At 46.0% G+C, this 26,041-nt stretch overlaps 2 protein-coding genes across 2 annotated transcripts in view; both read left to right on the top strand.

Annotated features, from left to right (window-relative positions):
- The window catches only part of myo5c (myosin VC), a 28,696-nt gene extending 13,986 nt beyond the window's left edge, over positions 1-14,710 (top strand). The window contains exons 21-40 of the mRNA XM_048256110.1: positions 412-576; positions 819-912; positions 1,001-1,064; positions 1,172-1,352; positions 2,124-2,217; positions 3,339-3,396; positions 3,539-3,613; positions 4,058-4,238; positions 4,575-4,668; positions 4,828-4,891; positions 5,297-5,444; positions 6,396-6,480; positions 6,801-6,899; positions 10,284-10,438; positions 10,919-11,008; positions 11,149-11,299; positions 11,484-11,772; positions 12,839-13,013; positions 13,103-13,183; positions 14,507-14,710. Of these exons, the coding sequence (XP_048112067.1) occupies positions 412-576; positions 819-912; positions 1,001-1,064; positions 1,172-1,352; positions 2,124-2,217; positions 3,339-3,396; positions 3,539-3,613; positions 4,058-4,238; positions 4,575-4,668; positions 4,828-4,891; positions 5,297-5,444; positions 6,396-6,480; positions 6,801-6,899; positions 10,284-10,438; positions 10,919-11,008; positions 11,149-11,299; positions 11,484-11,772; positions 12,839-13,013; positions 13,103-13,183; positions 14,507-14,659 (2,496 nt within the window). The 3' untranslated portion in view covers positions 14,660-14,710. The remainder of the gene's footprint in view (positions 1-411; positions 577-818; positions 913-1,000; positions 1,065-1,171; positions 1,353-2,123; positions 2,218-3,338; positions 3,397-3,538; positions 3,614-4,057; positions 4,239-4,574; positions 4,669-4,827; positions 4,892-5,296; positions 5,445-6,395; positions 6,481-6,800; positions 6,900-10,283; positions 10,439-10,918; positions 11,009-11,148; positions 11,300-11,483; positions 11,773-12,838; positions 13,014-13,102; positions 13,184-14,506) is intronic.
- Positions 14,711-16,697: 1,987 nt separating this feature from the next.
- gnb5a (guanine nucleotide binding protein (G protein), beta 5a) lies at positions 16,698-24,942 on the top strand. Its single transcript, XM_048256785.1, has 11 exons — positions 16,698-17,145; positions 17,674-17,810; positions 17,998-18,039; positions 18,150-18,226; positions 18,678-18,810; positions 21,961-22,104; positions 22,321-22,412; positions 22,562-22,610; positions 22,844-22,940; positions 23,176-23,342; positions 24,005-24,942. The coding sequence occupies exons 1-11, from the start codon at positions 17,034-17,036 to the stop codon at positions 24,014-24,016; spliced, it is 1,062 nt and encodes a 353-aa protein (XP_048112742.1). The 5' UTR covers positions 16,698-17,033; the 3' UTR covers positions 24,017-24,942.
- Positions 24,943-26,041: the final 1,099 nt, after the last annotated feature.

Raw genomic sequence — 26,041 nt, 5'->3', positions numbered from 1 at the left:
CACACAGAGAGAGAGAGAGAGGAGGTATGCCTCAACGTGCTCCTGCTGCAGAGAGGAGGTGTTGGTCAGGATACATAGAGAGGAGGAGGAGGTGGTTGTCAGAATGTTCTGTTCTGTAGAAAGAGGAGGTGCTGGATATTCTTTCACTTTCCTGTTTAGGAAGCTGTGAGATGACATTCCAGAAGTTGAACAAATTGGCTACATGTTTGATTTTAGCTTACAAGCTTGAAATAAGCAATGTTTGCAATCATATTTCTAATTATAATGATATGTTTCTGTTTTTTAGCAAGAGAAGATGGACTGCTCAGTTGAATATGGACTGGCTCCGTTATGTAATGAATAATGCTCTGACTGAGTTGTCCGCATCTCCTGCTGATTGACTTGTTGTCTGTTGTGGGTTCCTCCAATCAGGGTAAAGAGAACCGTGGCCTGATGGAGAGGCTGACAGGCCTGGCCAACGCACACTCTCAGGGATTGGACAAGCTGCAAGCGCTGGAAGCGGAGCTGAGCAAATCAGCCAATAACAGAATGTCCTTAGAGAAGCAGGAGAAGAGGAACAAGGAGGCAGCCAATCAGGTCAGTAGTGCTCTATGCATGGCCATGTCCGGCCCCCAATATGGCCCTGACATTGTCCTGGTTCTGTCCTAAGATTTGGCCCTAGTTTGACCCTGATGCTGCATTGATTTGGTCCTGATGTGGCCATTGATTGGAAATTGAAATGACATTTCATTTCCCTCAGATAATCAGTACATAGGTACATAATACACTACTGGGCACATTTTCTGTAAAATGACATGACTTTGATGTGTGTCCCTCAGATGATCACCCAGCTGCAGACTCAGAAAGCCGCTCTAGAGGCAGAGAAGAAGACCATGGAGGCCAAGATGGCCGAGAGCGCTCAGCAGATGAGAGGTGCTGGTTGGGATCTCTTGGGTGGGTGGGTTGTGTTTGTACTGAGGCCTGTCTGTAACCTTCTAGCTGTCTCTGTCTCCGTCTGTAGACAACTTCAGTGAGCTGCAGAAGAGACTGCAGGAGGACCTGGAGAAGGAGGAGAGGAGAAGAAAGTAAGAGACCATGGGGCCAGATGACCTGCCGTAGACCCTCACCTTTGGTCAGTACACTCTCCCACAGCACTCAGCCCCTGAAGAGTGTCTTTCACTTTGCCCTCCAGGATCGCAGAGAACAATCTGGAGAACCAGAAGGAGGACTCCGGACGGGAAGTGGAGGTTCTGCAGCTGGAGAACCGGCAGCTACGGGAGGAGAAGCTGCGGCTGCAGATGCAGCTGGAGGAGGAGAAACACCAGATCGCAGAACTGCAGGAGCAGATCACGCAGCTCACCAAACACATCAAGGTAGCACCTCACTGTTCCTGCCATCTTACCAAACACTTAAAGGTAGCACCTCACTGTTCTTGCCATCTTACCAAACACTTGAAGGTAGCACCTCACCGTTTCTGCCATCTCACCAAACACTTGAAGGTAGCACCTCACCGTTTCTGCCATCTTACTAAACACTTCAAGGTAGCACCTCACTGCCATCTCACCTCACTCAAATTGCCCTGAGTGCTATGAACAGCGCCCTATACATGCGTCATGTAGTTAAATGAACTCTCTGATGAACAGGTCTTTTTTAAGGGCTGTGTCATAATCTACATAAGCTACGCGAACGTGAACGCTTCAAGCTACGCAAATGTGAATACCTCAAGCTATGCGAATGTGAACGCAACAAGCTACTGTATGTGAAGCTGAGCGCATCAAGCTACGCAAACGTGAACGCCTCAAGCTATGCAAATGTGAATGCCTCAAGCTACGCAAACGTGAACGCATCAAGCTACGTCAAGGTGAGCGCATCAAGCTACGCAAACGTGAACACCTCAAGCTATGCAAATGTGAACGCATCAAGCTACGCAAACTGCCATCTCACCAAACACTTCAAGGTAGCACCTCACTGTTCCTGCCATCTCACCAAACACTTCAAGGTAGCACCTCACTGTTCCTGCCATCTCACCAAACACTTCAAGGTAGCACCTCACTGTTTCTCTCAGATGACAGGCTGTGTATAGGCAGTGTTTGGAAGGCCTGTATGTTACTGCTGCCAGTCCTAAAGATAGATTCTGTTTTTAGGTGTTGCCTGAGCTGAGGAAAGATATCCACAACCTCCAGTCCCAGAAAACTGAGCAGGAGAGGAGAGCGAGAGAACAAACCCACCAAGCTAAAGGTAGCTGTGTCCATTCACTCTCAACCTTCGCGTTGTTTATCTGTGTGTTGTTACTTTACTTAAAGGAATTATCCGGAGTAAAATGCACTTTAGATCAATTTACGGATGATTGGGAGTACATACGTTGAGTTGACATCAAAATCATGTCATTTGGATGTGTTTTGAGAAAGTTCAATTTTACCGTTTTTAGTCAAAACTTGTTAGTCTGGAAGTGACCAGGGCATGTAATTTCGCCTTATACCTCTTCTACAGTTCCAAACAACATTACACTTACGTGGTAGTGAGTAGAGGGTCCCTAAAGCCAAACCGAAGTATCCCGAGGTCTTTATGTGGTCGGATAGAGAGTCCAGAATGAATTTCATCAAGCCAGTACCTTTCTCGAAATGTTGCTGCTGCAGCTGGCATCTTTAGGGGAAAGTCTGTAGGAGTCGATTGCCGAAAGTGGAGTAACATGCTCTGGAAATTCACAATTTCGTCCCGCTTTTAAAAAAAAAAAAAAAAAAATAGTCCAGTATTTCTTCTCGAAATTGAAATGAAGTTGTATGCAACAGCAAACCCTAGCTTACTAACAGGTTGGAATTTTGAAATGTCATGTGACGAGATGTCGTGCAACGACGTGATACAATCGACTCCTACGGACTTTCCCCTAAAGATGCCAGCTGCAGCAGCAACATTTCCGGAAAGGTACTGGCTTGATGAAATTCATTCTGGACTCTCTATCCGACCACATAAACACCTTTGGACCTTCGGTTTGGCTTTTGGGACCCTCTACTCACTACCACGTAAGTGTAATGTTGTTTGGAACTGTAGAAGAGGTATAAAAATAGCGTTTTGTAGTGGCGAAATGACATGCCCTGGTCACTTCCAGGCTAACGAGATTTGACTAAAAACGGTAAAATTGAACTTTCTCAAAACACATCCGAATGACATGATTTTGATGTCAACTCCACGTATGTACTCCGAATCATCCGTAAATTGATCTAAAGTGCATTTTACTCCGGATAATTCCTTTAATCTATTTACCAATAAAGTGATGAGTTTTTAGAGACCTCTTTTGTGTACATGTTTGTGGAGAACTATGAACGAACTATTGTACTTCATTCTTGTATGTTTGTTTTTAGTTAAGATGAACGTGATCATCAGACAACTTCTGGGGGACCGGAGCAGTGAGGACATCTTGTGAGTGTGCTGAGATGTTCAGATCCTCCAGTCAACAGGGACTGTCCAGCACTTCACCTGAGCCCTGAAACAGGTGTGGTTGCTCACCTGAGCCCTGAGACAGGTGTGGTTGCTCACAGGCCTGTCGTCTCTGCCCATACAGGTCAGCTGCCTCAGACGACGCAGAGGAGGATGGGAATCTGCTGCTGGCTTTTGATGGCCTCCAGAAGGCAACAAGGTCTCACTTTTCTCATGTACTTCCTTATTCTGAGCTCTAGAAGGCAACAAGGTCTCACCTTTCTCACGAACTTCCTTATTCTGACCTCTAGAGGGCAACAAGGTCTCACCTTTCTCACGTACTTCCTTATTCTGAGCTCTAGAAGGCAACAAGGTCTCACCTTTCTCACGCACTTCTTTATTCTGACCTCTAGAGGGCAACAAGGTCTCACCTTTCTCACATACTTCCTTATTTTGGCTGCTCTATTTGTTTGTTTGTTTGTTTGTTTGTTTGTTTGTTTTGCATGCATCGCCTCATGTCTGATACTTCAAGGAAAATTCCCTCCACCACGACAGGGCCATGTTACCATGGTGAAAGTGATGTGTACTCTGTTTTATCATCAGTGCTATTTGTCAATATTGTTGTGTGTTTGTTTGTTTGTTTGTTTGTTTTTTTGTTGTGTAGGGTGATGGAGACACAGCTGCGTGATCAGAGGGAGGGCTTTGAGAGTCAGGTAGAGGTGCTGAGCTTTAAGATGGAGCACCTGCAGAAGGAGAACGAACAGTTGCAGAATCTCTTCCAAGAGAAGAGCGATGTCAATGAGAGCATCCGCCAGGAGGTGGCGCGACTTACCGCTGAGAACATGGTACACACACTCACTCTGCTATTCTCAGCATGCAGACAGGGCCTTTTCACAAGGGAAGGTGTTGTTCATAGCACTCAGGCAGAGGCTGTGCTGTATGGGGCCCATTTGGAGTCTACGCAACGTGCGCATGTTTGCGTAGCTTGATGCATTCACTATCGCATAGCTTGATGCGTTCACATTCGCATAGCTTGAGGCATTCACATTTGCGTAGCTTGAGCCATTAACGTTTGCATAGCTTGATGCGCTCACCTTGATGTAGCTTGTTGCGTTCACATTCGCATAGCTTGAGGTATTCACACTAGCGTAGCTTGAAGCTTGTGTGGATGTGTGTGTCAGGTGATCCCCGAACTGAAGCAACAGGTCGGTGAGCTGCTCAGACAGAAGCAGGACTTGGAGACCCAGCAGCAGGAGGAGACCAGTCAGATGATGGGTAAACACACACACACACACACACATTGGCGCACACACACAGGCACACACACATACACACACACACACATATTTAAACACTCCATCAGTCTGAGTGTTTAATTCCATGCTTATGGAGCTGCAGATGCATCATGGGAAATGTCCTGTCTCTCCTTTTAAGGCCGCATTGAGCAGGTGTCAACCAGACTCCAGACGGATCTTCAGGAGGAAAGCTCCCGCTGCAGGTCACTACCCCTCTTCCCTCTCTTAGCCTTTAGTGGCTCACAGGAAGCACCAGCACCTTTAGCAGTAGTAGAAGTAGCCTGGGGTGAATTACCCATCATGCTCTTGGTTTCCTGGGCCCTGCCTAGACTGTATAAATAAGTGGGCAAACCCTCAGTAACGTCACCCATGGGTTTCTGAAGATCTGTATGAAGCTCAGAATAGGAGGCCATAGGCGTCACCATGTTCGTTATGCTAGCTGGCATAAGCCTGACATGCCTAACAGACAACTCCTAAATCACATCAGTGGTAATTCTTGGGTATAATAACGGTATTATATGTAGTAGTACCGTGTGTGTAGATATGTACAACACTACTGTGTCTATATACAGATGTGTGTGTGTGTGTGTGTGTGTGTGTGTGTGCAGGCAGTTTGAGCAGCAGCTGGAGGAGGTGCAGAGAAGGTTAGAGGAACAGCAGGAGCAGCAGGAGCAGCTGCTCAAGCAACAGCAGGCCGAGCAGGAGGCCAAGAGCAGACTCCGGCAGGAGACCTCCAGACTCACCGCAGACAACATGGTGTGTGTGTGTGTGTGTGTGTGTCTGTCTGTGTGCATACTTGCATCTGTGTGTGTGTGAACATGATGTGTGTGTATACTTGCGTGTGTGTGTGTATACATGGTGTATGTGTGTACTTGCATTTGTGTGTGTGAGAATATGGTGTGTGTGTATACTTCCATGCGTGTGTGTGAACATGGCATGTGTGTACTTCCATGAGTGTGTGTGTGTGTGTGAACATGGTCTGTGTTAGGGGTGTCACGATACATCGCAAAAAAACACACACACACACACACGCTGAACTGCGGCGTCAACACTCTAACTTTAGGCTGCTGCCAGTTAAAAAAAAACATCAACCGACCGAAATCGAAGCCCCTTTCGCTACTCTGAAATTAACGGTGTGGAATTATTTTGTCGTTCATTCATGTCAATTAACACTAACTTACTCAACTTAGCAAGTGAAAAGATGATCTAGTTACAGTCTAAATTAATTTAAGGCAAAAATGCACATTGATAAGTAGTGCATATTCCAGGAACACTGACCTTGGGTCTCTTCGGAGTGTGCTGACACAATCAAATTATCACTCTGTGTCACTATGTTCACGTCTATGTTTAATGTTTGTTCTGTTTACAACCTCACGGTTGGAACGGTTTCAAAATAAAAAGCTGTTTCAAAATAAAAGCCCCAAAAACAGAATAGGAAAAGGCCCCAAAAACATGCATTAATAGTGATATTAAAAAAACATGCATTAATAGTGATATTAAAAAAAGGTTGAAAATTGAATTGAATCGTGACTTCGAATCGTGATCGAATATTAAATCGAATCGAGGATTTTGAGAAATGTGACACCCCTAGTCTGTGTGTACATGCATGCATGCATGCGTGTGTGTGTGTGTGTGTGTGTGTGTGTGTGTGTGTGTGTGTGTGTGTGTGTGTGTGTGACGGTGACTTTTCTGGCTTGGCTCATGTAGGGTCTGGAGGAGCAGCTGGACATGAAGGATCGACTCATAAAGAAGCTACAGGACCAGATTCGCTCACTAAAGGCTCCAGACAAGGGTCAGTGCAAGGGTCACCCAACCCAACCCAGCAACGCACAGCACAGTACCTGAACAGATCTGTAGCCAACCCAGCACAACCCAACCCATATATGTACAGTACTCAACCCAGCACACCTGACTAATATCATTAGCTGACCAGATCTGTAGCCAACCCAACATACCTGACCATAAATGTACCCAAACCAGCACACCTGAACAATATCATTAGCTGACCAGATCTGTAGTCAAACCAACATCATTACCTGCTTTGGGAAGCAGGTCTTACCTTCTTTGTCAGATGTTTGTGTTGAATAACAACATTCATGAATCTCTCTTCAGCCAATCAGAAAGCAACACCCGCAGTGCCCAGAGAGTACCTGGGGATGCTGGAGTACCGACGGGAGGATGAGCCCAAAATCATCCAGAACCTCATTCTGGGTTAGTCAGAACATCAGAACCTCGTTCTGGGTTAATGGAGAACAGCTCTGTGTCTTTTGAACCATCTAGAACCTCATTCTATGTTAGTGGAAAAAAGTAGCCTGACATAGCCATACTCAGTTCTAGTCAGAATTTGAGTCTGATACTGCTCCATTGGGATGTGATTATGGTGCGTGTTTCAACTGATACAGGGGTTCTTCTTCTCCACAAATGCCTTAACATTGTTTTCTGGTTATTGAGCTGTCAATACCTTGTACAACAGACGTGATAGCGACAGCGTTTCTGTTAGGAAGTACCGGGAAGAATTAAACAGTTTTTAATTAAATGTCACTTACAAAGACATTGTACCATACTGAAAGCTAATATTTTGTCACTAGCAACCGACATCTGTTCTCTGTCAAACACAGTTGCATTTTCAGGTCGGTTGGCTTCCGATGGCTCTGTGTCTTCAGACTGCCAATTATTTAATGCAACGTTTCGACCCTGCTGGGTCTTCTTCAGGCAAATGGTGGACACATTTGGTGAAGGGATATATATGTAGGCCTTACAATCAGCTGACATACCATGTGATGTCAACTGGTATGATTGGGTCTAAGAGCCCCACTAGTCACTCAATTAAGAGAACACTTACAGGTATTACACAAACCTATACATTTCAAAAAGGGCTTACAAAAAACAATATCCCCAAAGGAGTACATGGCATTGCCATCAACAGAAAAGAAAGTTAAAAAGAAAAAGCAATCAGTGGATAAACAGTTCCATATATACAAGCCTACCCAAACAATGAAAGGACATTACCCCCACAGTTATAAAACCTGTAAATACAGACAGTTTCTTACCAGAATATACTACTACTATAAGAACGGTTTTATATCAAATTCCTCATTAAGACCATGGGGGGACATTGTATTTAAAAAGTGAATCCAAAAGGTTTCGCTTTGGAGCAACCTCTTGTCATGATCACCCCCTCTAGGTGGTTTATTGACCCGCTCCACCCCAATATATCTGAGGGCGCTGACATTATGTCCGGCTAGTTTAAAATGAGCAGCGACAGGACTGCGCTCATCCCCTGTTCTAATAGTGCTCCTGTGCTCACTGATCCTGGTCCGAAGCGCTCGTGTTGTTTTGCCCACATATGCTAGGCCACAAGGGCAACGAATCAAATAAATAACATGTGTGGTGCAACATGTAATGACACCGCGAATGGATGACGTCTTGCCAGTATGTGGATGATTAAAAATGTTGTATTGTCTTTGTATTGATGTATTATCGCTGCATATTCTGCGCACACGGTGGAACTGACTGATCAGAAGACTTTTGATCAGCGGCCTAGGATGAAAACTATCCCCATGCAAAATAGTATTGCGATCCGTAGGCTTGCGAAACAGATCGGTTTTCAGAGTCGTACCTTCTTTGTATACCTGAACGTCCAGGAAACTAATGCGATGTTTATCATATTCCAAAGTAAATTTCAAATGTTCATTACAGTACAAGAGTTGAGATACTCATGGAAACACATTAATTCATCTACTGTGCAGTCAAAAATCAGAAAAATATCATCTATAAACCGCTTGTAGAATAAGATCTTTGGGTAGAATGGATTACCTCTCATGCAGCACAAATTGGTTTTCAAAGAGACCTATATATAAGCAGGCATAATTAGGAGCCATCTTACTTCCCATGGCAGTGCCTTTCTTTTGTATATAGAACTCATCTTGAAAACGAAAAAAGTTGTTGGTCAGAACTATATTAGCCAAGTCTAGTATGCACTCAATGCTGGGTTTTGGCTCAGACTGATTTAAAGAGAGAAAATACTGGAGTGCTTCAAGGCCACCGTCATGTGGAATATTTGTGTACAAACTCTGAACATCAAACGTAGCCAACAGCAAGAAGTCGATTGAGTCACGTATATAGGAAGGAAGGGTGACCACTTCTGATTTAATAAAATAATCAACATAAGCAGATCCCACTAACAATAGGTCTTCCCTTCAGAGGGATGTCTAAGCCCTTGTGTATTTTAGGGAGTGTGTAAATTACCGGGATCACTGGGTGTTCAACCTTAAGGAACTCAAAGACTTTTTTTTATCAAACTCGTCACTGTTAAAGTGATGTTCTAGTGATGTTTTTTCAGTTGAGTATAGGCTAGTTTTCTTTTGTCCTGCACCTGCCAGAAGGTGGGATGTGCACACTATAACTGTTTGCTGAACATCTGTGTCTTCAGAACCATCTAGAACATCATTCTTGGCTAATAGAGAACAGCTTTGTGTCTTTACAACCATTTAAAACCACTCAGTCTTTTTACAATCATCCATCTAGAACCTCATCCTGAACATGGATTTCTCCCTTACACTGGAGGAGAGTTGAATGCAAACGTTTGTTTAAGGGAAAGTAAGACTTTCCGGTCAGTTATCCAGGTGTGTTTAAGGAGCTGTACAGGTGTGCTTAAAGAAGCCCTATGCAGGTCTGGTTATTCCTTCGCTGTTTCTGGGTTTTCGCCTGATTTGGGCTCGCATTTTTCACGACATAGCTCCCCCTGCAGCTTCGGTAGCAAATGACTGCTACGCTAAACCCTCACTAGCTAGCGAGCTAGCCATCAAGAAACCAAACTAAACACATACAGGGCTCACAATAAAACGGTCGAGCAAACACAAGAGACTATCAAACCAAATTACAAAAACAAAGTTCACCCAAGGGTAGGCTACTTACAATTTCAACAGCAACAAAGCCAAGTCTGAGTCCATTTTGCAGTCTTCTTAGAAACTACAATCTGACTACATTTTCGAGACTCGATTGGATAATTCCGCTGAGTCACATCCGGATTTGTTCGGGACGGGACCAGAAAGTTGCATTCGGTTTTTACGCGGAGAAGCACTAGGGGAGACGAAGCACCCACCAAACGACCCAAAAAGTGTTGTAGAACTATCAGAACGACTCTCAACCTAGATAGATAGATAGATAGATAGATAGATAGATACTTTATTGATCCCCAGGGGAAATTCAAGAAAACTTGAATTACCTTGAACCTGCATAATTAAGGTCATTTTTGCTAAAATTGTTGCATAGGGCTTCTTTAAGGAGCTGTACAGGTGTGTTTAAGGAGATATCCAGGTGTGTTTGAGGAGCTGTACAGGTGTGTTTAAGGAGCTGTACAGGTGTGTTTAAGGAGCTGTACAGGTGTGTTTAAGGAGCTGTACAGGTGTGTTTAAGGAGTTATCCAGGTGTGTTTGAGGAGCTGTACAGGTGTGTTTAAAAAGCTGTACATGTGTGTTACAGTGTAGAGAAGCTCAGGCCTGTGGTTGATTTTCCCTGCTTTCTGGTCTCCACACACACACACACACACACACACACACACACACACACACACACACACATACATATATGCAGACCTGCGTCCCAGAGGCGTGGTGGTGAACATGTTCCCAGGGCTGGCGGCTCACCTGCTCTTCATGTGCGTGCGACACGCCGACTACCTCAACGACGGGGCCAAGCTCAAATCCCTGATGCACGGCATCATCACTGGCCTCAAGAAGGTCATCATGGTGAGAGACACACACACACACACACACACACACACACACACACACACACACACACACACACACCACCATCACCACCGGCTTCAAGTAGGTCATCATGATGAGCTCAAGTCACAGTAGGGCCACCACACTCCAAGTTACAACCCGCTCACAAGAATACTCTTCTCTATAGAGTTACACTGCAACAACCGATATCTAACCAAGTGTTGTTAATCTTGCATTAAGAAAAACAGTTCTAGTTGGTATTGTTTTTAGTATAAATACACTTATAAGAGTTATAACTAATAAGAGTTGTTTAAGACGTCTTATCAAGACAAGTTTGGTTAGGCGAGCAGTTTTTGCAGCGTAATTCTCATAACAGCGGTGCAATAAGACCCATTACATTTGCATTTGACACTATGCTGTTGTGTCCAGGAGCATCAGGAGGACTTTAAGGTGCTGTCCTTCTGGCTGTCTAACACCTGTGTGTGTGTGTGTGTCCAGGAGCATCAGGAGGACTTTGAGGCGCTGTCCTTCTGGCTGTCCAACACCTGCCACCTGCTCAACTGCCTGAAGCAATACAGCGGAGAGGAGGTGAGACAGCGCCTCCCACTGCTCACACCTGTCTTACTGTTACTGCTCTATTGGATGTGTGTGTGTGTGGACCTTTGTGCTGGATGGGATTGTGGTGTGTGTGTGGACTTTTGAGCTGGATGGTGTCTTTCCCCTCACAGGAGTTCATGAAGCACAACACACCCCGTCAGAACAAAAACTGCTTGACGAACTTTGACCTTTCAGAGCACAGGCAGATCTTCAGTGACCTCGCTATCCGGATCTACCACAAGTTTATTGCTGCCATGGAGACCATGGTCACCCCTCTCATTGGTACTACGCATTTCTCTGTGATCATTCTTAGTCTGTATTTTAACATGGATCAACCACTGAGACATACTTTATATGCATGTGTGTGTGTGTCTGCGTGTGTGTGTGAGTGTGCGTGTGTGTGCATGTGTTTGTGTGGGTGCATGCGTATATATGTGTGTGTGTGTGTGTGTGCACGTGTGTGTAGTGCCTGCTATGTTGGAGCATGAGAGCTTGCAGGGCATCTCCAGCATGAAGCCGTCGGGCCTGCGGAAGCGCTCCAACAGCGTGTACGAGGAGGCGGCCGAGGCCTGCAGCATGGCCTCCATCCTCCAGCTGCTCAGCGGTTTCCACGCCAGCATGCTGCAGCACGGCATGGACAGCGAGCTGGTCAAGCAGGCGGTCAGGCAGCTCTTCTACCTACTGGGCGCCACCTGCCTCAACACCATCCTGCTGCGCAAGGACATGTGCTCCTGCCGCAAGGGCATGCAGATCAGGTAACCGCCACAGGGGGCGCTACAGGCCTGCAGATCAGGTACGGGGGCGCTACAGGTCTGCAGATCAGGTACAGGGGGCGCTACAGGGTAACATCACAGGGGGTACTACAGGTCTGCAGATCAGGTACACAGGGGTGCACAGGCCTGCACAAGGGTAACATCACAGGGGGTACTACAGGTCTGCAGATCAGGTAACCGCCACAGGGGGTGCTACAGGCCTGCAGATCAGGTAACCATCACAGGGGGCGCTACAGGCCTGCAGATCAGGTAACCACCACAGGGGCTACAGGCCTGCAGATCAGGTTAACATCATAGGGGGCCAGCTAGGGGCCTGCAGATCAGGTAACAACCACAGGTCTGCAGATCAGGTAACAGGGGCTACAGGCCTGCAGATCAGGTTAACATCATAGGGGCTAGGAGGCCTGCAGATCAGGTAACAACCACAGGGGGTGCTACAGGCCTGCAGATCAGGTAACCATCACAGGGGGCGCTACAGGCCTGCAGATCAGGTAACCACCACAGGGGCGCTACAGGCCTGCAGATCAGGTAACCATCACAGGGGGCGCTACAGGCCTGCAGATCAGGTTAACATCATAGGGGACGCTAGAGGCCTGCAGATCAGGTAACAACCACAGGGGGCACTACAGGCCTGCAGATCAGGTAACCACCACAGGGGGCGCTACAGGCCTGCAGATCAGGTTAACATCATAGGGGACGCTAGAGGCCTGCAGATCAGGTAACAACCACAGGGGGCGCTACAGGCCTGCAGATCAGGTTAACATCACAGGGGGCACTACAGGCCTGCAGATCAGGTAACCACCACAGGGGGCGCTACAGTCCTGCAGATCAGGTTAACATCACAGGGGGCACTACAGGCCTGCAGATCAGGTAACCACCACAGGGGCCGTTGGAGGTACTGAAGGTACTCAACACAGGATGTGTGTGTTGGCTTGACACAGGTGTAGAGACTTTAGTGCGACTAGGGGTGTGTGTGGCTTGACTGTGTGTGTGTGTGTGTGTTGATATTACCATGATGATGGTGCGTATGTGTGTTGGCCTGCCGCAGGTGTAACATCAGTTACCTGGAGGAGTGGCTGAAGGAGAAGGATCTGCAGGGATCCAGCGCCATGGAAACGCTCCGGCCTCTCTCCCAGGCTGCCTGGCTGCTCCAGGTCAACAAGACGAGCGACGAGGACGCGCGCGAGATCCGTGACAGCTGCCCCGAGCTCTCACCTGTGCAGGTAGGCACCGCACTGGGTCAGGTGAGATCCTGGCACTGAGCCGCAGGTGAAGAGGGAATGTCTGACCATGTGTCCTTGTCTGCCCGCAGATTGTAAAGATCCTCAACTCCTACACCCCCATTGATGACTTTGAGAAGCGGGTGGCTTCCTCGTTTGTGCGCAAGGTTCAGGTGAGGCCCAGACTGTACCTGTACACTGTATCTGAATGAGAGTGTTGTAGTATCTGTAGACATGCTGCTGCTGCTGCTGCTGCTGTTGTTGTAGTGTGTGTAGACATGCTGTTGCTGCTGCTGTTGTAGTGTGTGTAGACATGCTGTTGCTGTTGCTGTTGTGTGTGTAGACATGCTGTTGCTGCTGCTGCTGCTGCTGTTGTAGTGTGTGTAGACATGCTGCTGCTGCTGCTGCTGTTGTAGTCTGTGTAGACATGCTGCTGCTGTTGCTGCTGTAGTGTGTGTAGACATGCTGCTGCTGCTGCTGTTGTAGTGTGTGTAGACATGCTGTTGCTGCTGCTGCTGCTGTAGTGTGTGTAGACATGCTGTTGCTGCTGCTGTTGTAGTGTGTGTAGACATGCTGCTGCTGCTGCTGTTGTAGTGTGTAGACATGCTGTTGCTGCTGCTGTTGTAGTGTGTGTAGACATGCTGTTGCTGTTGTAGTGTGTGTAGACTGTTGCTGCTGCTGCTGTAGTGTCTGTAGACATGCTGCTTGCTGCTGTAGTGTGTGTAGACATGCTGCTGCTGTTGTGCTGTTGTAGTGTGTATAGACATGCTGCTGCTGTTGTGCTGTTGTAGTATGTGTAGACATGCTGCTGCTGCTGCTGTTGTAGTGTGTGTAGACATGCTGCTGCTGTAGTGTGTGTAGACATGCTGCTGCTGTTGTAGTGTGTGTAGACATGCTGTTGTAGTGTGTGTAGACATGCTGTTGTAGTGTGTGTAGACATGCTGCTGCTGCTGCTGCTGCTGTTGTAGTGTGTGTAGACATGCTGCTGCTGCTGTAGTGTGTAGACATGCTGCTGCTGCTGCTGCTGTTGTTGTAGTGTGTGTAGACATGCTGCTGCTGCTGCTGCTGTTGTAGTCTGTAGACATGCTGCTGTAGTGTGTGTAGACATGCTGTTGTTGTTGTTGTTGTTGCTGCTGCTGTAGTGTGTGTAGACATGCTGTTGCTGCTGCTGCTGCTGTAGTGTGTGTAGACATGCTGCTGTTGTTGTAGTGTGTGTGTAGACATGCTGCTGCTGCTGTTGTAGTGTGTGTAGACATGCTGCTGCTGCTGTAGTGTGTGTAGACATGCTGTTGCTGATGTAGTGTGTGTAGACATGCTGTTGCTGATGTAGTGTGTGTGTGTAGACATGCTGCTGCTGCTGCTGCTGCTGCTGTTGTAGTGTGTGTAGACATGCTGCTGCTGCTGCTGTTGTAGTGTGTGTAGACATGCTGCTGCTGTTGTGCTGTTGGAACTGTCCTGTGTGTGACGGAACCCTTTCTCTCTCTTCCTGGCTGCAGGCGCTGCTGCAGGAGCGCGAGGGGTCATCTCAGCTCATGGTGGACACACAGTATCGCTTCCAGGTCACCTTCCCCTTCTGCGCCTCCGCTCAGGCACTGGAGCTGCTACAGGTCCCCTCCAGTCTGCGCCTCTCCTTCCTCACCCGCATCTGAACAACACACACACACACACACACACACACACACACACAGAGGCGTAGCACAAGATCCTGGAACCTATGCATAGGCAGTCCTGATGGGGCCCCCATGCCCCCTATTCCAGACTTTTCAAGGGCCCTCCCTCCCTTTGGGGCCCTAGTAATCAGTACTGGTTTTACCCCCAGTCCGACGCCCCTGCATATACATACACCAGTGGTCCCCAAACTTTTTCTTTAGAGGGCTAGCTCTTTAGCTCTTTAGTTCACTATGCCTGGTTGTAAGAGAGGGCTGGAGACTCGGAGTATGTCTAACTGGAGTATGTCAGTAACTGTATCGTAAAAGCACCAGAAGCACCTTTCGTTTGAAAATTCTAAAACAACAATGTTTTTTTAATACTTCAAAATAACATTTGATAAATGAACTTTACATTTTTCAGTAGCCATAGGTGTGTAGATTTGAAAAAAATCTGGTTTGGTTCTTACCGGGGCTTTTACTGCCTGAAATATCCGATTTTGTTTACTACACTCAGAGTTTAGTGCTGGACTGGTGGGTGCTTATTTCCACCCTTTCATACGGCACATCAACGGTTAGACTGAGAATTCTCGTCGCAAATCAAAATTCCACTGAAGCTCTAAGCGGATTTGTACACGCAGATTTACAACACTGCTTACAGCTCTTCGAGTCAAGGTAAATGTAAATGCCGTCTTGGTTTGTATAGAAATTAATATTAAGTGACACATACACATACACGGGTGGAAATAGGGGACGGGCGGTAATAGGTGAAGTTCCGATAAATAGCTTAGTGCTGTGAAGAACAGAAGTCTAGAAACGAAGGAGTGCGCGCACATCACAGGAGTGCAGGTGTTGGACCAAAAAAGTAACTGAGAAGAAATAATAAAGGTCCGCACACTGATTACATAAAGCTCTCAAACGTGGATTTACTTATATTTTACATTATTTGTCAAACCCCTTTTAGCTATTTTGTATCACCATCCACTCTATTGGACCCAATGGGGTTCTGCCACAATGATTTCCAAGTGTACACAGTTTCTGCCCAGCCTCGCCACAGTCATCAATTCAGTGCTCTGCCATGGGTGTTTAACATAAATCCATGTTTGGGAGCTTTAATCACTGTGCAGACCTTAATTATTTCTTCCCAAGAACAAGTCTACCTTAGTTGAATATTAATCCATTACATTTAATCATAGGCTATTGCAATCTAATACTAGGGCCGTAGTTTGGGGACCACTCACACACACACAAACACAACACACACACACGCACCTGCATCTGAACAGCACACCTCTCACAAAATACCCCTCAACACCACCCCCTCTCCCTTAACTCTACCCCCTATCCATCAATACCTTTCAACACCACCCTCTCTCCTTTAACACTCCCGCCTGTCCATCAATAACCCCCCTCCCACAGACACACACACACACACACACACACACACACACACACAACATCCCCTGCCACTGATTCCTCCAGTCTGAAGTCTGTTGTCCCCTTAGTTCCTCCATCTTGAGTGGCCAAGTGCCTTATTTATCAGACGTCCCACCAAGACCAGAGATGTTTCAGGAGAGCTGCTCTAGGTGTCACTCTAGGATGCTAATGATATTTCACACGGTTGTGCACTAGTCATGAGTTTAGTGTAAAAACATATTTCTGTGATGTTTAATTTAATTGCTACGTTTTCATCCAGTCTCCAGAGAAACTGGGTCATTAACTTTAAGTGAGAGACCATATGAAGCACGTTTTATTCATGTAGTGTTCTGATTCTAAAATAAATAATAATAAAATATTTGTTTTGCATTTTGATTGTTTGTGTCAGAGTGAATGTTTCAAATCCCAACCATTGCTAGATGTCCATGTTTTCCCTTAGGCCTAGATACTGTAGTTAATGGACCTCCTCTCAGGAAGATCCTCTGCTCTTCAGGGGAGAAAGTGATGATAAATCCTCTTAACATATCAGCCCATCAGGGTGCATTACTAAGATCTCAGCCAAGCGCTGTGCATTATAAGGCATTTGGAGAATTGATTCCTCTCCGTGTGTAGCCTATGCTACAGAGGTTTGTCAAGAGTAGCGTTCAAAATCACTTTTACTGCCACCGGTGATTTTCTGTTAAGAGCGTTCTGCGTGTCCCACCGGAAGAGTCATTAGGGCGGCCATTAGAAGTAGCCTAGCTGCTCAGAGTCAGGACGGACAGCACTAACAGGCTCGACAGCCGCGTCTGTGCTGGATGCTGCGAGCATCCTCCTCCTCGTGACGTCAGCACGCAGCATCAGCTGGGAGTCCGCTGTCGGCGAGTCTTTTCCAGGCTGCACACAGATTGAGGAATAATTCGCCTCGCCACACAGTAGTTAGCCGCAAACGCTCGAGAAGATGGCTGCTCAGGAACTGCAGCCCAACGAGACGCTGGCGACGCTGAAGTCGGAGTCGGATAACTTGAAGACGAAACTCGAGGAGGAGAGGGCGAAGCTACATGATGTCGAACGTGAGTGAGACAAGAGGGCCTGGCAAAATAACATCTTGTACCAGATCGACATTCATTTAGAAGACTATCTGATTACTTCCTCTTGCCAAAGTGATGTTTACTCATGATAGCCACATTTCTATGGAGATTTAAAAATGGCAACGAAGTCATTTCTCACAAAACATGTTCTCCCATCGACATGACAAAACATCAGCTAGGCTGATGGCCGCACCATAATTAATTTATATTTTCCGAACCGTATTTGTTCCACTCTAGCAGGTAACAAAGACACAACGAGATTCTGCCCAGGAATTAAATATAGGCTACGACACTTTAACGAGGCGGTGGGGTGATTGGTTTAATGTGATTTTTCAATGTTGTTGTTCCTGTGAAAGAGAGACGTGCGGATGTAAGCACACCCTTGTTGTTGTATCGTGATCGTTTGTTAAGTTCTGTATCTCGACAAGTATGAGTGCAACACCATCCGTGGAGCGTAGCCTATTTGTGTTTGCACTAACACCAGGATGTGTCTCCTCTCGCGGCCTCCAGTGCACCAGGTGGCGGAGAAGATGGAGGCGCTGGGGCAGTTCGTCATGAAGACCAGGAGAACTCTGAAGGGTCACGGGAATAAAGTCCTGTGTATGGACTGGTGTAAAGACAAGAGGAGGATCGTGAGTTCGTCTCAGGTGAGCTGAAGGCTATGCTACATGGCGTAGCCGAGCACAGTCCCTGCCTCTGGCCCGCTCGCGCCCGCTGTCTCTGTCCGTGGTGCTGATGTGAAACGCACACATCCGCACGCACTAAGAACATTACAGACGGTCCCGTTTCTTTACTGACACTGACAGCAAGACTTATCTCCTCTCTCTCTCATAGGACGGGAAAGTAATTGTTTGGGATGCATTCACCACCAACAAGGTAAGCCAGACAAGTAAAGTGACCACTTGTTCACTGTTTGTATTCCATTTTAAATGTCCTTGTAATTGTATGATTGTAAATTGTGTGTGTGTGTGTGTGTGTGTGTGTAGGAGCATGCTGTGACAATGCCCTGCACATGGGTGATGGCCTGTGCCTATGCTCCGTCCGGGTGTGCAGTGGCATGTGGGTAAGTGGCTCCTCTTTCCTCTCTGCTCTCGACGGCTGCTGGACACCCCAGCTGCAGTCACTGCCCTTCATCTAGTGACCACTCACATTCAGGGGCATCAGACTTTGGGGTAAAACCACTACTGATTACAGGGGCCCAAGGGGAGAGAGGGCCCTTGAAAAGTCTGGAATATATTTTATTTTACCTGGGTTGAGGAACATGGGGGCCCATCAGGACTGCCTGTGCAGGGGCCCAGGATCTTGTGCTACGCCCCTGCTCACATCATCACTGACTGGCCAGTGGCCACTAACATAAGAACCAATCCTCCATGAGATTTTGGTCAGAGAACTGCTTATCAGTTCCAATCTAGCTGGGTGCATGTTGGTCATTTCTTTGGTCAGTATAACTCTAACCCTAACCCTGTGTTTGTGTTTGTGTTTGTGTTTTTGTTGGTTGGATGTGGCGTGTCCAGCGGTCTGGATAATAAGTGCTCAGTGTATCCACTGTCCCTGGACAAGAACGAAAACCTGGCGGCCAAGAAGAAGTCTGTGGCGATGCACACCAACTACCTGTCCGCCTGCAGCTTCACCAACTCAGACATGCAGGTGAGAGAACACACCTCGACACACACACACCTCGACACACACACACCTCAACACACACACACACATCAGCAAGTGCACCAACTACCTATCCGCCTGCAGTTTTATCAACTCAGACACGCGGATGAGCGAACCAAGGCTTTGAACCAGTTCACGGAACGAAACTTTTAATGTTTTGCTGGGAACAGAAACGAAACCAGAAACTTTAAAAAATGTTATGTTTCGGAACAGAATCATTTATCTAAAATAATGGTAACCGGTTAATACCATTATTTTTTTCATTCTTTGACAAGATTTCTGTGCAATATGACTTGGTGAGGTTTACTTCTGGTCATTCACTCATCAGGTGAAATGAAGGCCGCCAGCAAGTAGCCTAATCAAGATTGTATGCCCAAGCTGTTCTCTGTCTCTCAAGCTCAATCATAAGAGTAAATATTGTATGAAGTATCTCACAAATGTTTGGTTTTAAATACAAATTCTATCTATTTCGATTTCCAATGCATTGTTATAAAAATCTGCTGGGTCATGATGTAATGTACATAATGTAGCCTATAGTGCTTTTCTGTTGTTTGATGACAGGATAGAGACTTTTAAGAGACGTTTAAGGAAAACGATGTAGACTAACAATATAATTCAAATATAAAGTCCTAATGATCAGCCTAATTATTTGTATGTCCCGCAGCTGACACGGAACCTTATTATTAACCGGTTCGGGAACTTTATTTTTTTGTTCTAACCGGTTCAGAAACGTCAATGTTAGGGTTGAACCGAAAACCGGAAACGCAACTTAACCTGTGTATCAGCCAACAACTTAACCTGTCTGCTAACTTTTATAGTGATCCTAGTCAAACACCCAGTGTACAGCAGCACTCTTAATGGAGATTCTTGAAGCAGCCCAGTTTGTGCACGCACACATTTCCTTTCAGGGCCAAAATGCTCAACCAGTAGGGCCCAATAGTCCCGATAGAGCAGTTAACACCCAAGTGGAGTAGTTAACACCCGAATAGAGCTTCAGAGAAGCCCAGTAGGGCTGTGTTGCCCGAGATAGAGCCATTACACTCTCAGAAATGATGCCCGTTCTTGTGTCTAGAATGTCCGTTCTTGTCTATTCTGTGTAGAATGACAGACTGACTACTTTACAGAATCCCCCTTTATCCAGCTAAGGACAGCACCAGTACTGCAAAGAACAATAGTACTGATCCCGAAGAGTGCTCTGTGAACTGGGCAGTGAGCATTTGATCAGTTAGCAGAAAGCATCTGAGAAAAGTTTGGTCTGAAGTCTAGATTTGAAACTGGCTACAGTTGGGTTAACTTCCAAAAGTTGTTTTCAGAGCTGAAGTGCATAGCAACTAAAAGCTGCTTCACCATGTTTAGTTCCAACAGCAGATTTTACTAACAAATATTTTTCCTGAGAGCTGAGAGGTCTGGAAGGTGTGTACTACTGAAGCATGTCTGCTAAGAGAGTAAGTAATTTGGTCCTGTTGCATTTAGTGATTTTTAAACAAGCAGTGCACTTTAAAGTCAATTCTGTGACTTACTGGAAGCCAATGCAAGTATTGGAGTAATGTGGTCAGTTCTTTTAGTTTTTTGTGAGGTAAGGCCTTCGTGGTCTCGAAGACATTTTGTGTGTATTAATTATTCATAGGCTGAGACAGCTCCTCCCCTTTTGAAGCAGTCAGTCACATGAATAGCTGCAGCCACATCGCCTTGGTCTATTTATAGCCTTAATCTGAGACTGTATGCCACCATAACACGCACACACACACACACACACACACACACACACACACACACACACGTTGAGGGGGAACAGCTTTTGTGACATTGTTAAATCTAGCAGGGGAGGAGAGCGGCAGAGAGCAGCATCTGAGCACAGTTGGTAAATCCCTCAACTCATCTGGCAGAACACAGCGTTACCTCCACAACACACACACACACACACACACACACACAGAACAGAGCGTTACCACCACCACAACACACATACACACACAAACAGAACACAGCGTTACCACCACAACACACACACACAAACAGAACTCAGCGTTACCACCCCTTCTAAACAACGCGCGCGCGCGCGCGCACACACACACACACACACACACACACACACACACACACACACACACACACACACAAACACACAAACACAGCACACAGCGTTACCACCCTTTCTAAACACGTGTAGTGTGTGTGTGGTTGTAGTGTAATCACCCCTTCTTGAATTTCCCCTGGGGATCAATAAAGTATCTATCTATCTATCTATCTAAACAACACACACACACACACACAAACAGAAGTCAGCATTACCACCCCTTCTAAGCAACACACACAAACAGAAGTCAGCGTTACCACCCCTTCTAAGCAGCGCACACACACACACACACACACACACACACACACACACACGAACAGAACCTGTTTACGCGTTACCACCCCTTCTAAACAACGTTCTTAGTGTAATAAACACTGCTGGTTACAGTGTGTGTGTGGTCAAAGTGTCAAAAACGCTGCTGGTTAGTGTGTGTGTGTGGTCAAAGTGTCAAAAACGCTGCTGGTTAGTGTGTGTGTGTGGTAGTAGTGTAAAAAACGCTGCTGGTTAGTGTGTGTGTGTGTGTGTGTGTGTGTGTGTGTGGTCGAAGTGTCATAAATGCTGCTGGTAGTGTGTGTGTGGTAGTGTAAAGAACGCTGCTGGTTAGTGTGTGTGTGTGTGTGTGTGTGTGGTGGTCGTAGTGTAAAAAACGCTGCTGGTTAGTGTGTGTGTGTGGTCGTAGTGTAGTAAATGCTGCTGGTTAGTGCGTGTGTGTGTAATAAATGATGCTGGTTACAGTGTGTGTGTGTGTGTGTGTGGTCGTAGTGTAAAAAACGCTGCTGGTTAGTGTGTGTGTGTGTGGTCGTAGTGTAGTAAATGCTGCTGGTTAGTGCGTGTGTGTGTAATAAATGATGCTGGTTACAGTGTGTGTGTGTGTGTGTGTGTGTGTGTAGTCGTAGTATAATAAATGATGTTGGTTACTGTGTGTGTGTGGTCGTAGGGTAATAAACGCTGCTGGTTAGTGTGTGTGTGTGTGTGTGTGGTCTTAGTGTAATAAATGATGCTGGTTACAGTGTGTGTGTGTGTGGTCATAGTGTAATAAACGCTGCTGGTGTTCCCAGATCCTGACGTCAAGCGGAGACGGAACGTGCGCTCTGTGGGATGTGGAGAGCGGGCAGCTCCTGCAGAGTTTCCATGGACACGCCGCGGATGTGCTCTGTCTGGACCTGGCGCCGTCGGAGACGGGAAACACCTTTGTCTCCGGGGTAGGACACCCAACACGCATGACTGTCCTCTACTTACACTCTCATGCAGTCATACACACACACACATACTCACACACACACACACACACACACACACACACACACACTCACTGTCTTATACACGACATGTATGCACACATACATATTCGCCATCACGCACACGCCATAACAACGCCGATGCTGCTCTGTGTGTGTGTGTGTGTGTGTCATGTCCAGGGCTGTGATAAGAAGGCCATTGTGTGGGACATGAGGTCAGGCCAGTGCATCCAGTCCTTTGAAACCCATGAATCAGACATCAACAGTGTGAGGTGAGCGCTTCCTGGTTCCGTCATTGACACCTCAGCTGGCCTCTCTGGGCTAGACGCGTCTTTAGTCACCTGTTAGACACAGTCAAAGGTTCTGACGCTCTGGAGAGATGTGACCGATCTCTGTGTGCTTCCTCCCTCTGCGACCGCAGGTACTACCCCAGTGGAGATGCCTTCGCTTCGGGGTCTGATGACGCTACGGTAAGTAGCCTTTTTGTTCCAAGGTGTTCATTTTGCCTGACTTATGGCTAACTTATGGCTGACCTCTGGCTCACCTCTGGCTAAGTTCTTGTAGCTCAGCTGGCAGAGTTGATCTTTGCTTTGATTCCGGGCCAGCTACAGTACGTACTGAAATAGCAGACGCCTGTAGGACTGCCAGTGGCTTCAGCTGTTCTGTTTATGCATCTCCCTCTCTGTTGTCTGTGTGGTTCCAGTGCCGACTCTATGACCTGAGGGCCGACAGAGAGGTGGCCATTTACTCCAAAGACAGCATCATCTTCGGAGCCTCCAGTGTCGACTTCTCTCTTAGTGGTAAGAGCTCAATGTGACATAGTGCATACCAACACAATGCAGTAGGCTACTAATGGATGTCAACGCTAGTCAGCCATTTATTATGTTAATTATGCTATAATTCATTTAGCTTTTGATTGTAAGTACTACTGTATAAATATAAGATATGTGTAACTGAGATAAGAAAACAAAGCTTGTATCAGTTCTAATTATTTGCCATGTAATTGTTAACATGTAAGTGTGTGGCTCTGCACAGGCCGGTTGCTGTTTGGTGGCTACAATGACTACACTATCAACGTGTGGGATGTGCTGAAAGGAACACGCGTGTCCATCCTGTTTGGCCACGAGAACAGGGTCAGCACCCTGCGCGTCTCTCCAGACGGGACCGCGTTCTGCACCGGATCCTGGGACCACACCCTACGGGTAAGAACAATAAGACCAGTCCGTACACACCCTACGGGTAAGAACAATAAGACCAGTCCGTACACACCCTATGGGTGAGAACAATAAGACCAGGCTGTACACGTTTCTTGGTGTTTTATGCCCCCAACGTTGTCTTCAAGGCAGCCCTGCCTGGAAGGTGCTATGGTTAGGCATGGGTTAGGGTTAGGTTTAGGATAAGGGGCCTTTAAGCCGACGGTGGCAGCGCAGCCTGGAAGACAATGTTGGGGGCATAAAACACCATCGAGCATTACCTGGATAGTTGCACTCTGGCCTAAAGCAGGTTACCTGGGGCGCATTTCCATAGTTGCTAACTAAGTTAGCGACTTTGTTGGTTGCAATGCAATTTCTCATTGCCAACCAACTTTTGGGAAACGCACCCCTGGATAGTTGCACTCTGGGGAGGGAGAGCAGCCTAAAGCTGGTTTCCTGGATAGTTTAAGACATCACATTTCCAGGGCTCATATCGCACTCAGTGAGACCAGCCTGTAGTCTTACGGCGGATGGAGATAAGCTTGTTTGTGGGGTTATACTACATGGGTATTTGGCATGGAAAGTGAGAGCCATAGTTTCAAACACAATGATGAAGTAATGATTTTCCTGCTGTTGATTTTAATTTTGTGTGTTTTTTGTTTGATTTGCAGATCTGGGCCTGAGTATGTTTGTGTCAGATGCTTTATCACTGTGTGTGTGTGTCATGGAGAAGACTCAACTACCACTCCCGGCGACATTATCAGAACACAGTTCATTTGGACATAGAGAAATAGATCGATCAGTAGAACTGCAGGACTTTCCTATGGGACAGATACAGCTCAGACCACACACACACACACACACACACACACACACACACACAGATACAGCTCAGATAAGTTGCAAGACTGTCATGAGGAGCCTGATGGGGATTTGCAATTTTAGTCACAGGAACCAGACTTTCTGATCTGAAATGCCATGAGTCCTACTGATGATGTGTACATGGGCCAATATAGAAGTACTGTTAGTATACTGTAAATGGATTCATTTATTTGGCCCTACCTTATAAATGCAGCATAGTGAAATGTTATGGTGATGTAATGTTGTCAGTCCTCTCCCTACAATACAGTTTAAATAGTTACTGGCAGGACAGTTGAAAACGAATGCATAGCCCAGAGATATTGCATGAAGTCGGACATTTACGGAGTGAGATTAGTGCCCAACAGTACAGTAGGTACATTGCTTTATTGCTGTCCTCCAGGATGTCTCTGTTTCCACTAGGGACATGATATCTATGTTTGCTATTACAGTATGTGAGACTGTAGAAAAACACATTTGAATTAATATAGCCTACACACAATTTTTTGATCACTTCGATATAAAATATGGGAACACTAGCATAGCACAATAACATTGCAAAGAGGAGATATTGTTTCAGTTGTGTTATTACAGGCCTACTCCTACTGCTGTAATAACTGTTGTATTGTAGTTGAATATATCCAATGTGTTTAATGGTTGTAGTAGCCTACTACTGATTTACAGAATGTTGTCCTTGATCATATGGAAATAGAATTGTAAAATACTGCGAATAAAGCTCTTTTAAAGATTACTCAAGCGTGTGTTTTGTACCAGTAGTATGCCCAAAAACGCATTTCCTTTTTCCTCTATGTTTAGGTCTAGGTTAGGCCACAACCTCTTTCTTTCTTTCTTTCTTTCTTTCTTTCTTTCTTTCTTCTGAATGCCTAGGAGCAGTGTTGCCACAGTTACCTTGAAAAGGTAATCTGATTACTGATTACTCCTTAAAAAGTAACTTAGTTACTTTACTGATTACTTGATTTTAAAAGTAACTAAGTTAGATTACAAGTTACTTTATTAGTTACTTTCAGCAGCTGCCGACAACACCCCCAACGCCTCAACATAAAAATGATAACCGGTTTTGCCAATACTCACTATCCTGGAAGTGCATTTTAACAGCAATCAATGTATGGACCCTTTCAAGAGAGTTCCATTATCGGCATCATAGTTGGCCCCACAAGGCTTCCTTTTTAACATTCCATATGTTATCTTAATGCAGAGGAAGTAGATTGGGGCCCAAATAGAATGTTCAAGCATTGTTTGTGTTTTTATTGTTGAAAGGGTCCATAGCAGACATCCCAACCTAACCTGCTTAGATACTGAAATTCAGATGTTTGTTCAATAATGTCTAAGTACACCAAATAAGGAAGGCCTATTGATAGAAATTGGTATAGTAAAATATGTAGATTTTTTTTTTATGTAGCCTTGGCAACTAGCCATCTTGTAGCCTATAGGCCTGAGTAATATGCAAATGAAATTACACTTGTTAAACTCACCTCAACAAGTCTTTTGCAATCATTTAACCCGCCGTGAGCAATGCCAAAGTCGCTGTTACAAACAGTGCAGTGTGCAAGATTATAATTATGTTTTAATCTTTTGAGACAATTGGGTACACTTTTGTGTAGTCTGATGTGAAATGGGTCTTACATCTTAATTTTTGAGGGGCACTGACGCTGCCATGACGCTTCTGTTCCTAGATACACTGACTGAACTGATTAATTATGTTTGGGAGAAAAGAGATATAAGCACTTACACTGAAAACTGATTGGTTGATTTAGCAAAACAGACCAGGATGCGCTGTCTTGGATGCGCTACAGGCACAAACGCACCACTCCTCTCTCTCCGTTGTGTGC

The sequence above is a fragment of the Alosa alosa genome, chromosome 11, assembly GCF_017589495.1.
Source record: "Alosa alosa isolate M-15738 ecotype Scorff River chromosome 11, AALO_Geno_1.1, whole genome shotgun sequence".
Taxonomy (NCBI): Eukaryota; Metazoa; Chordata; class Actinopteri; order Clupeiformes; family Clupeidae; genus Alosa; species Alosa alosa.
The sequence above is the reverse complement of the archived record's forward strand: the minus strand, read 5'-3'. Positions and strand labels throughout refer to the sequence as shown.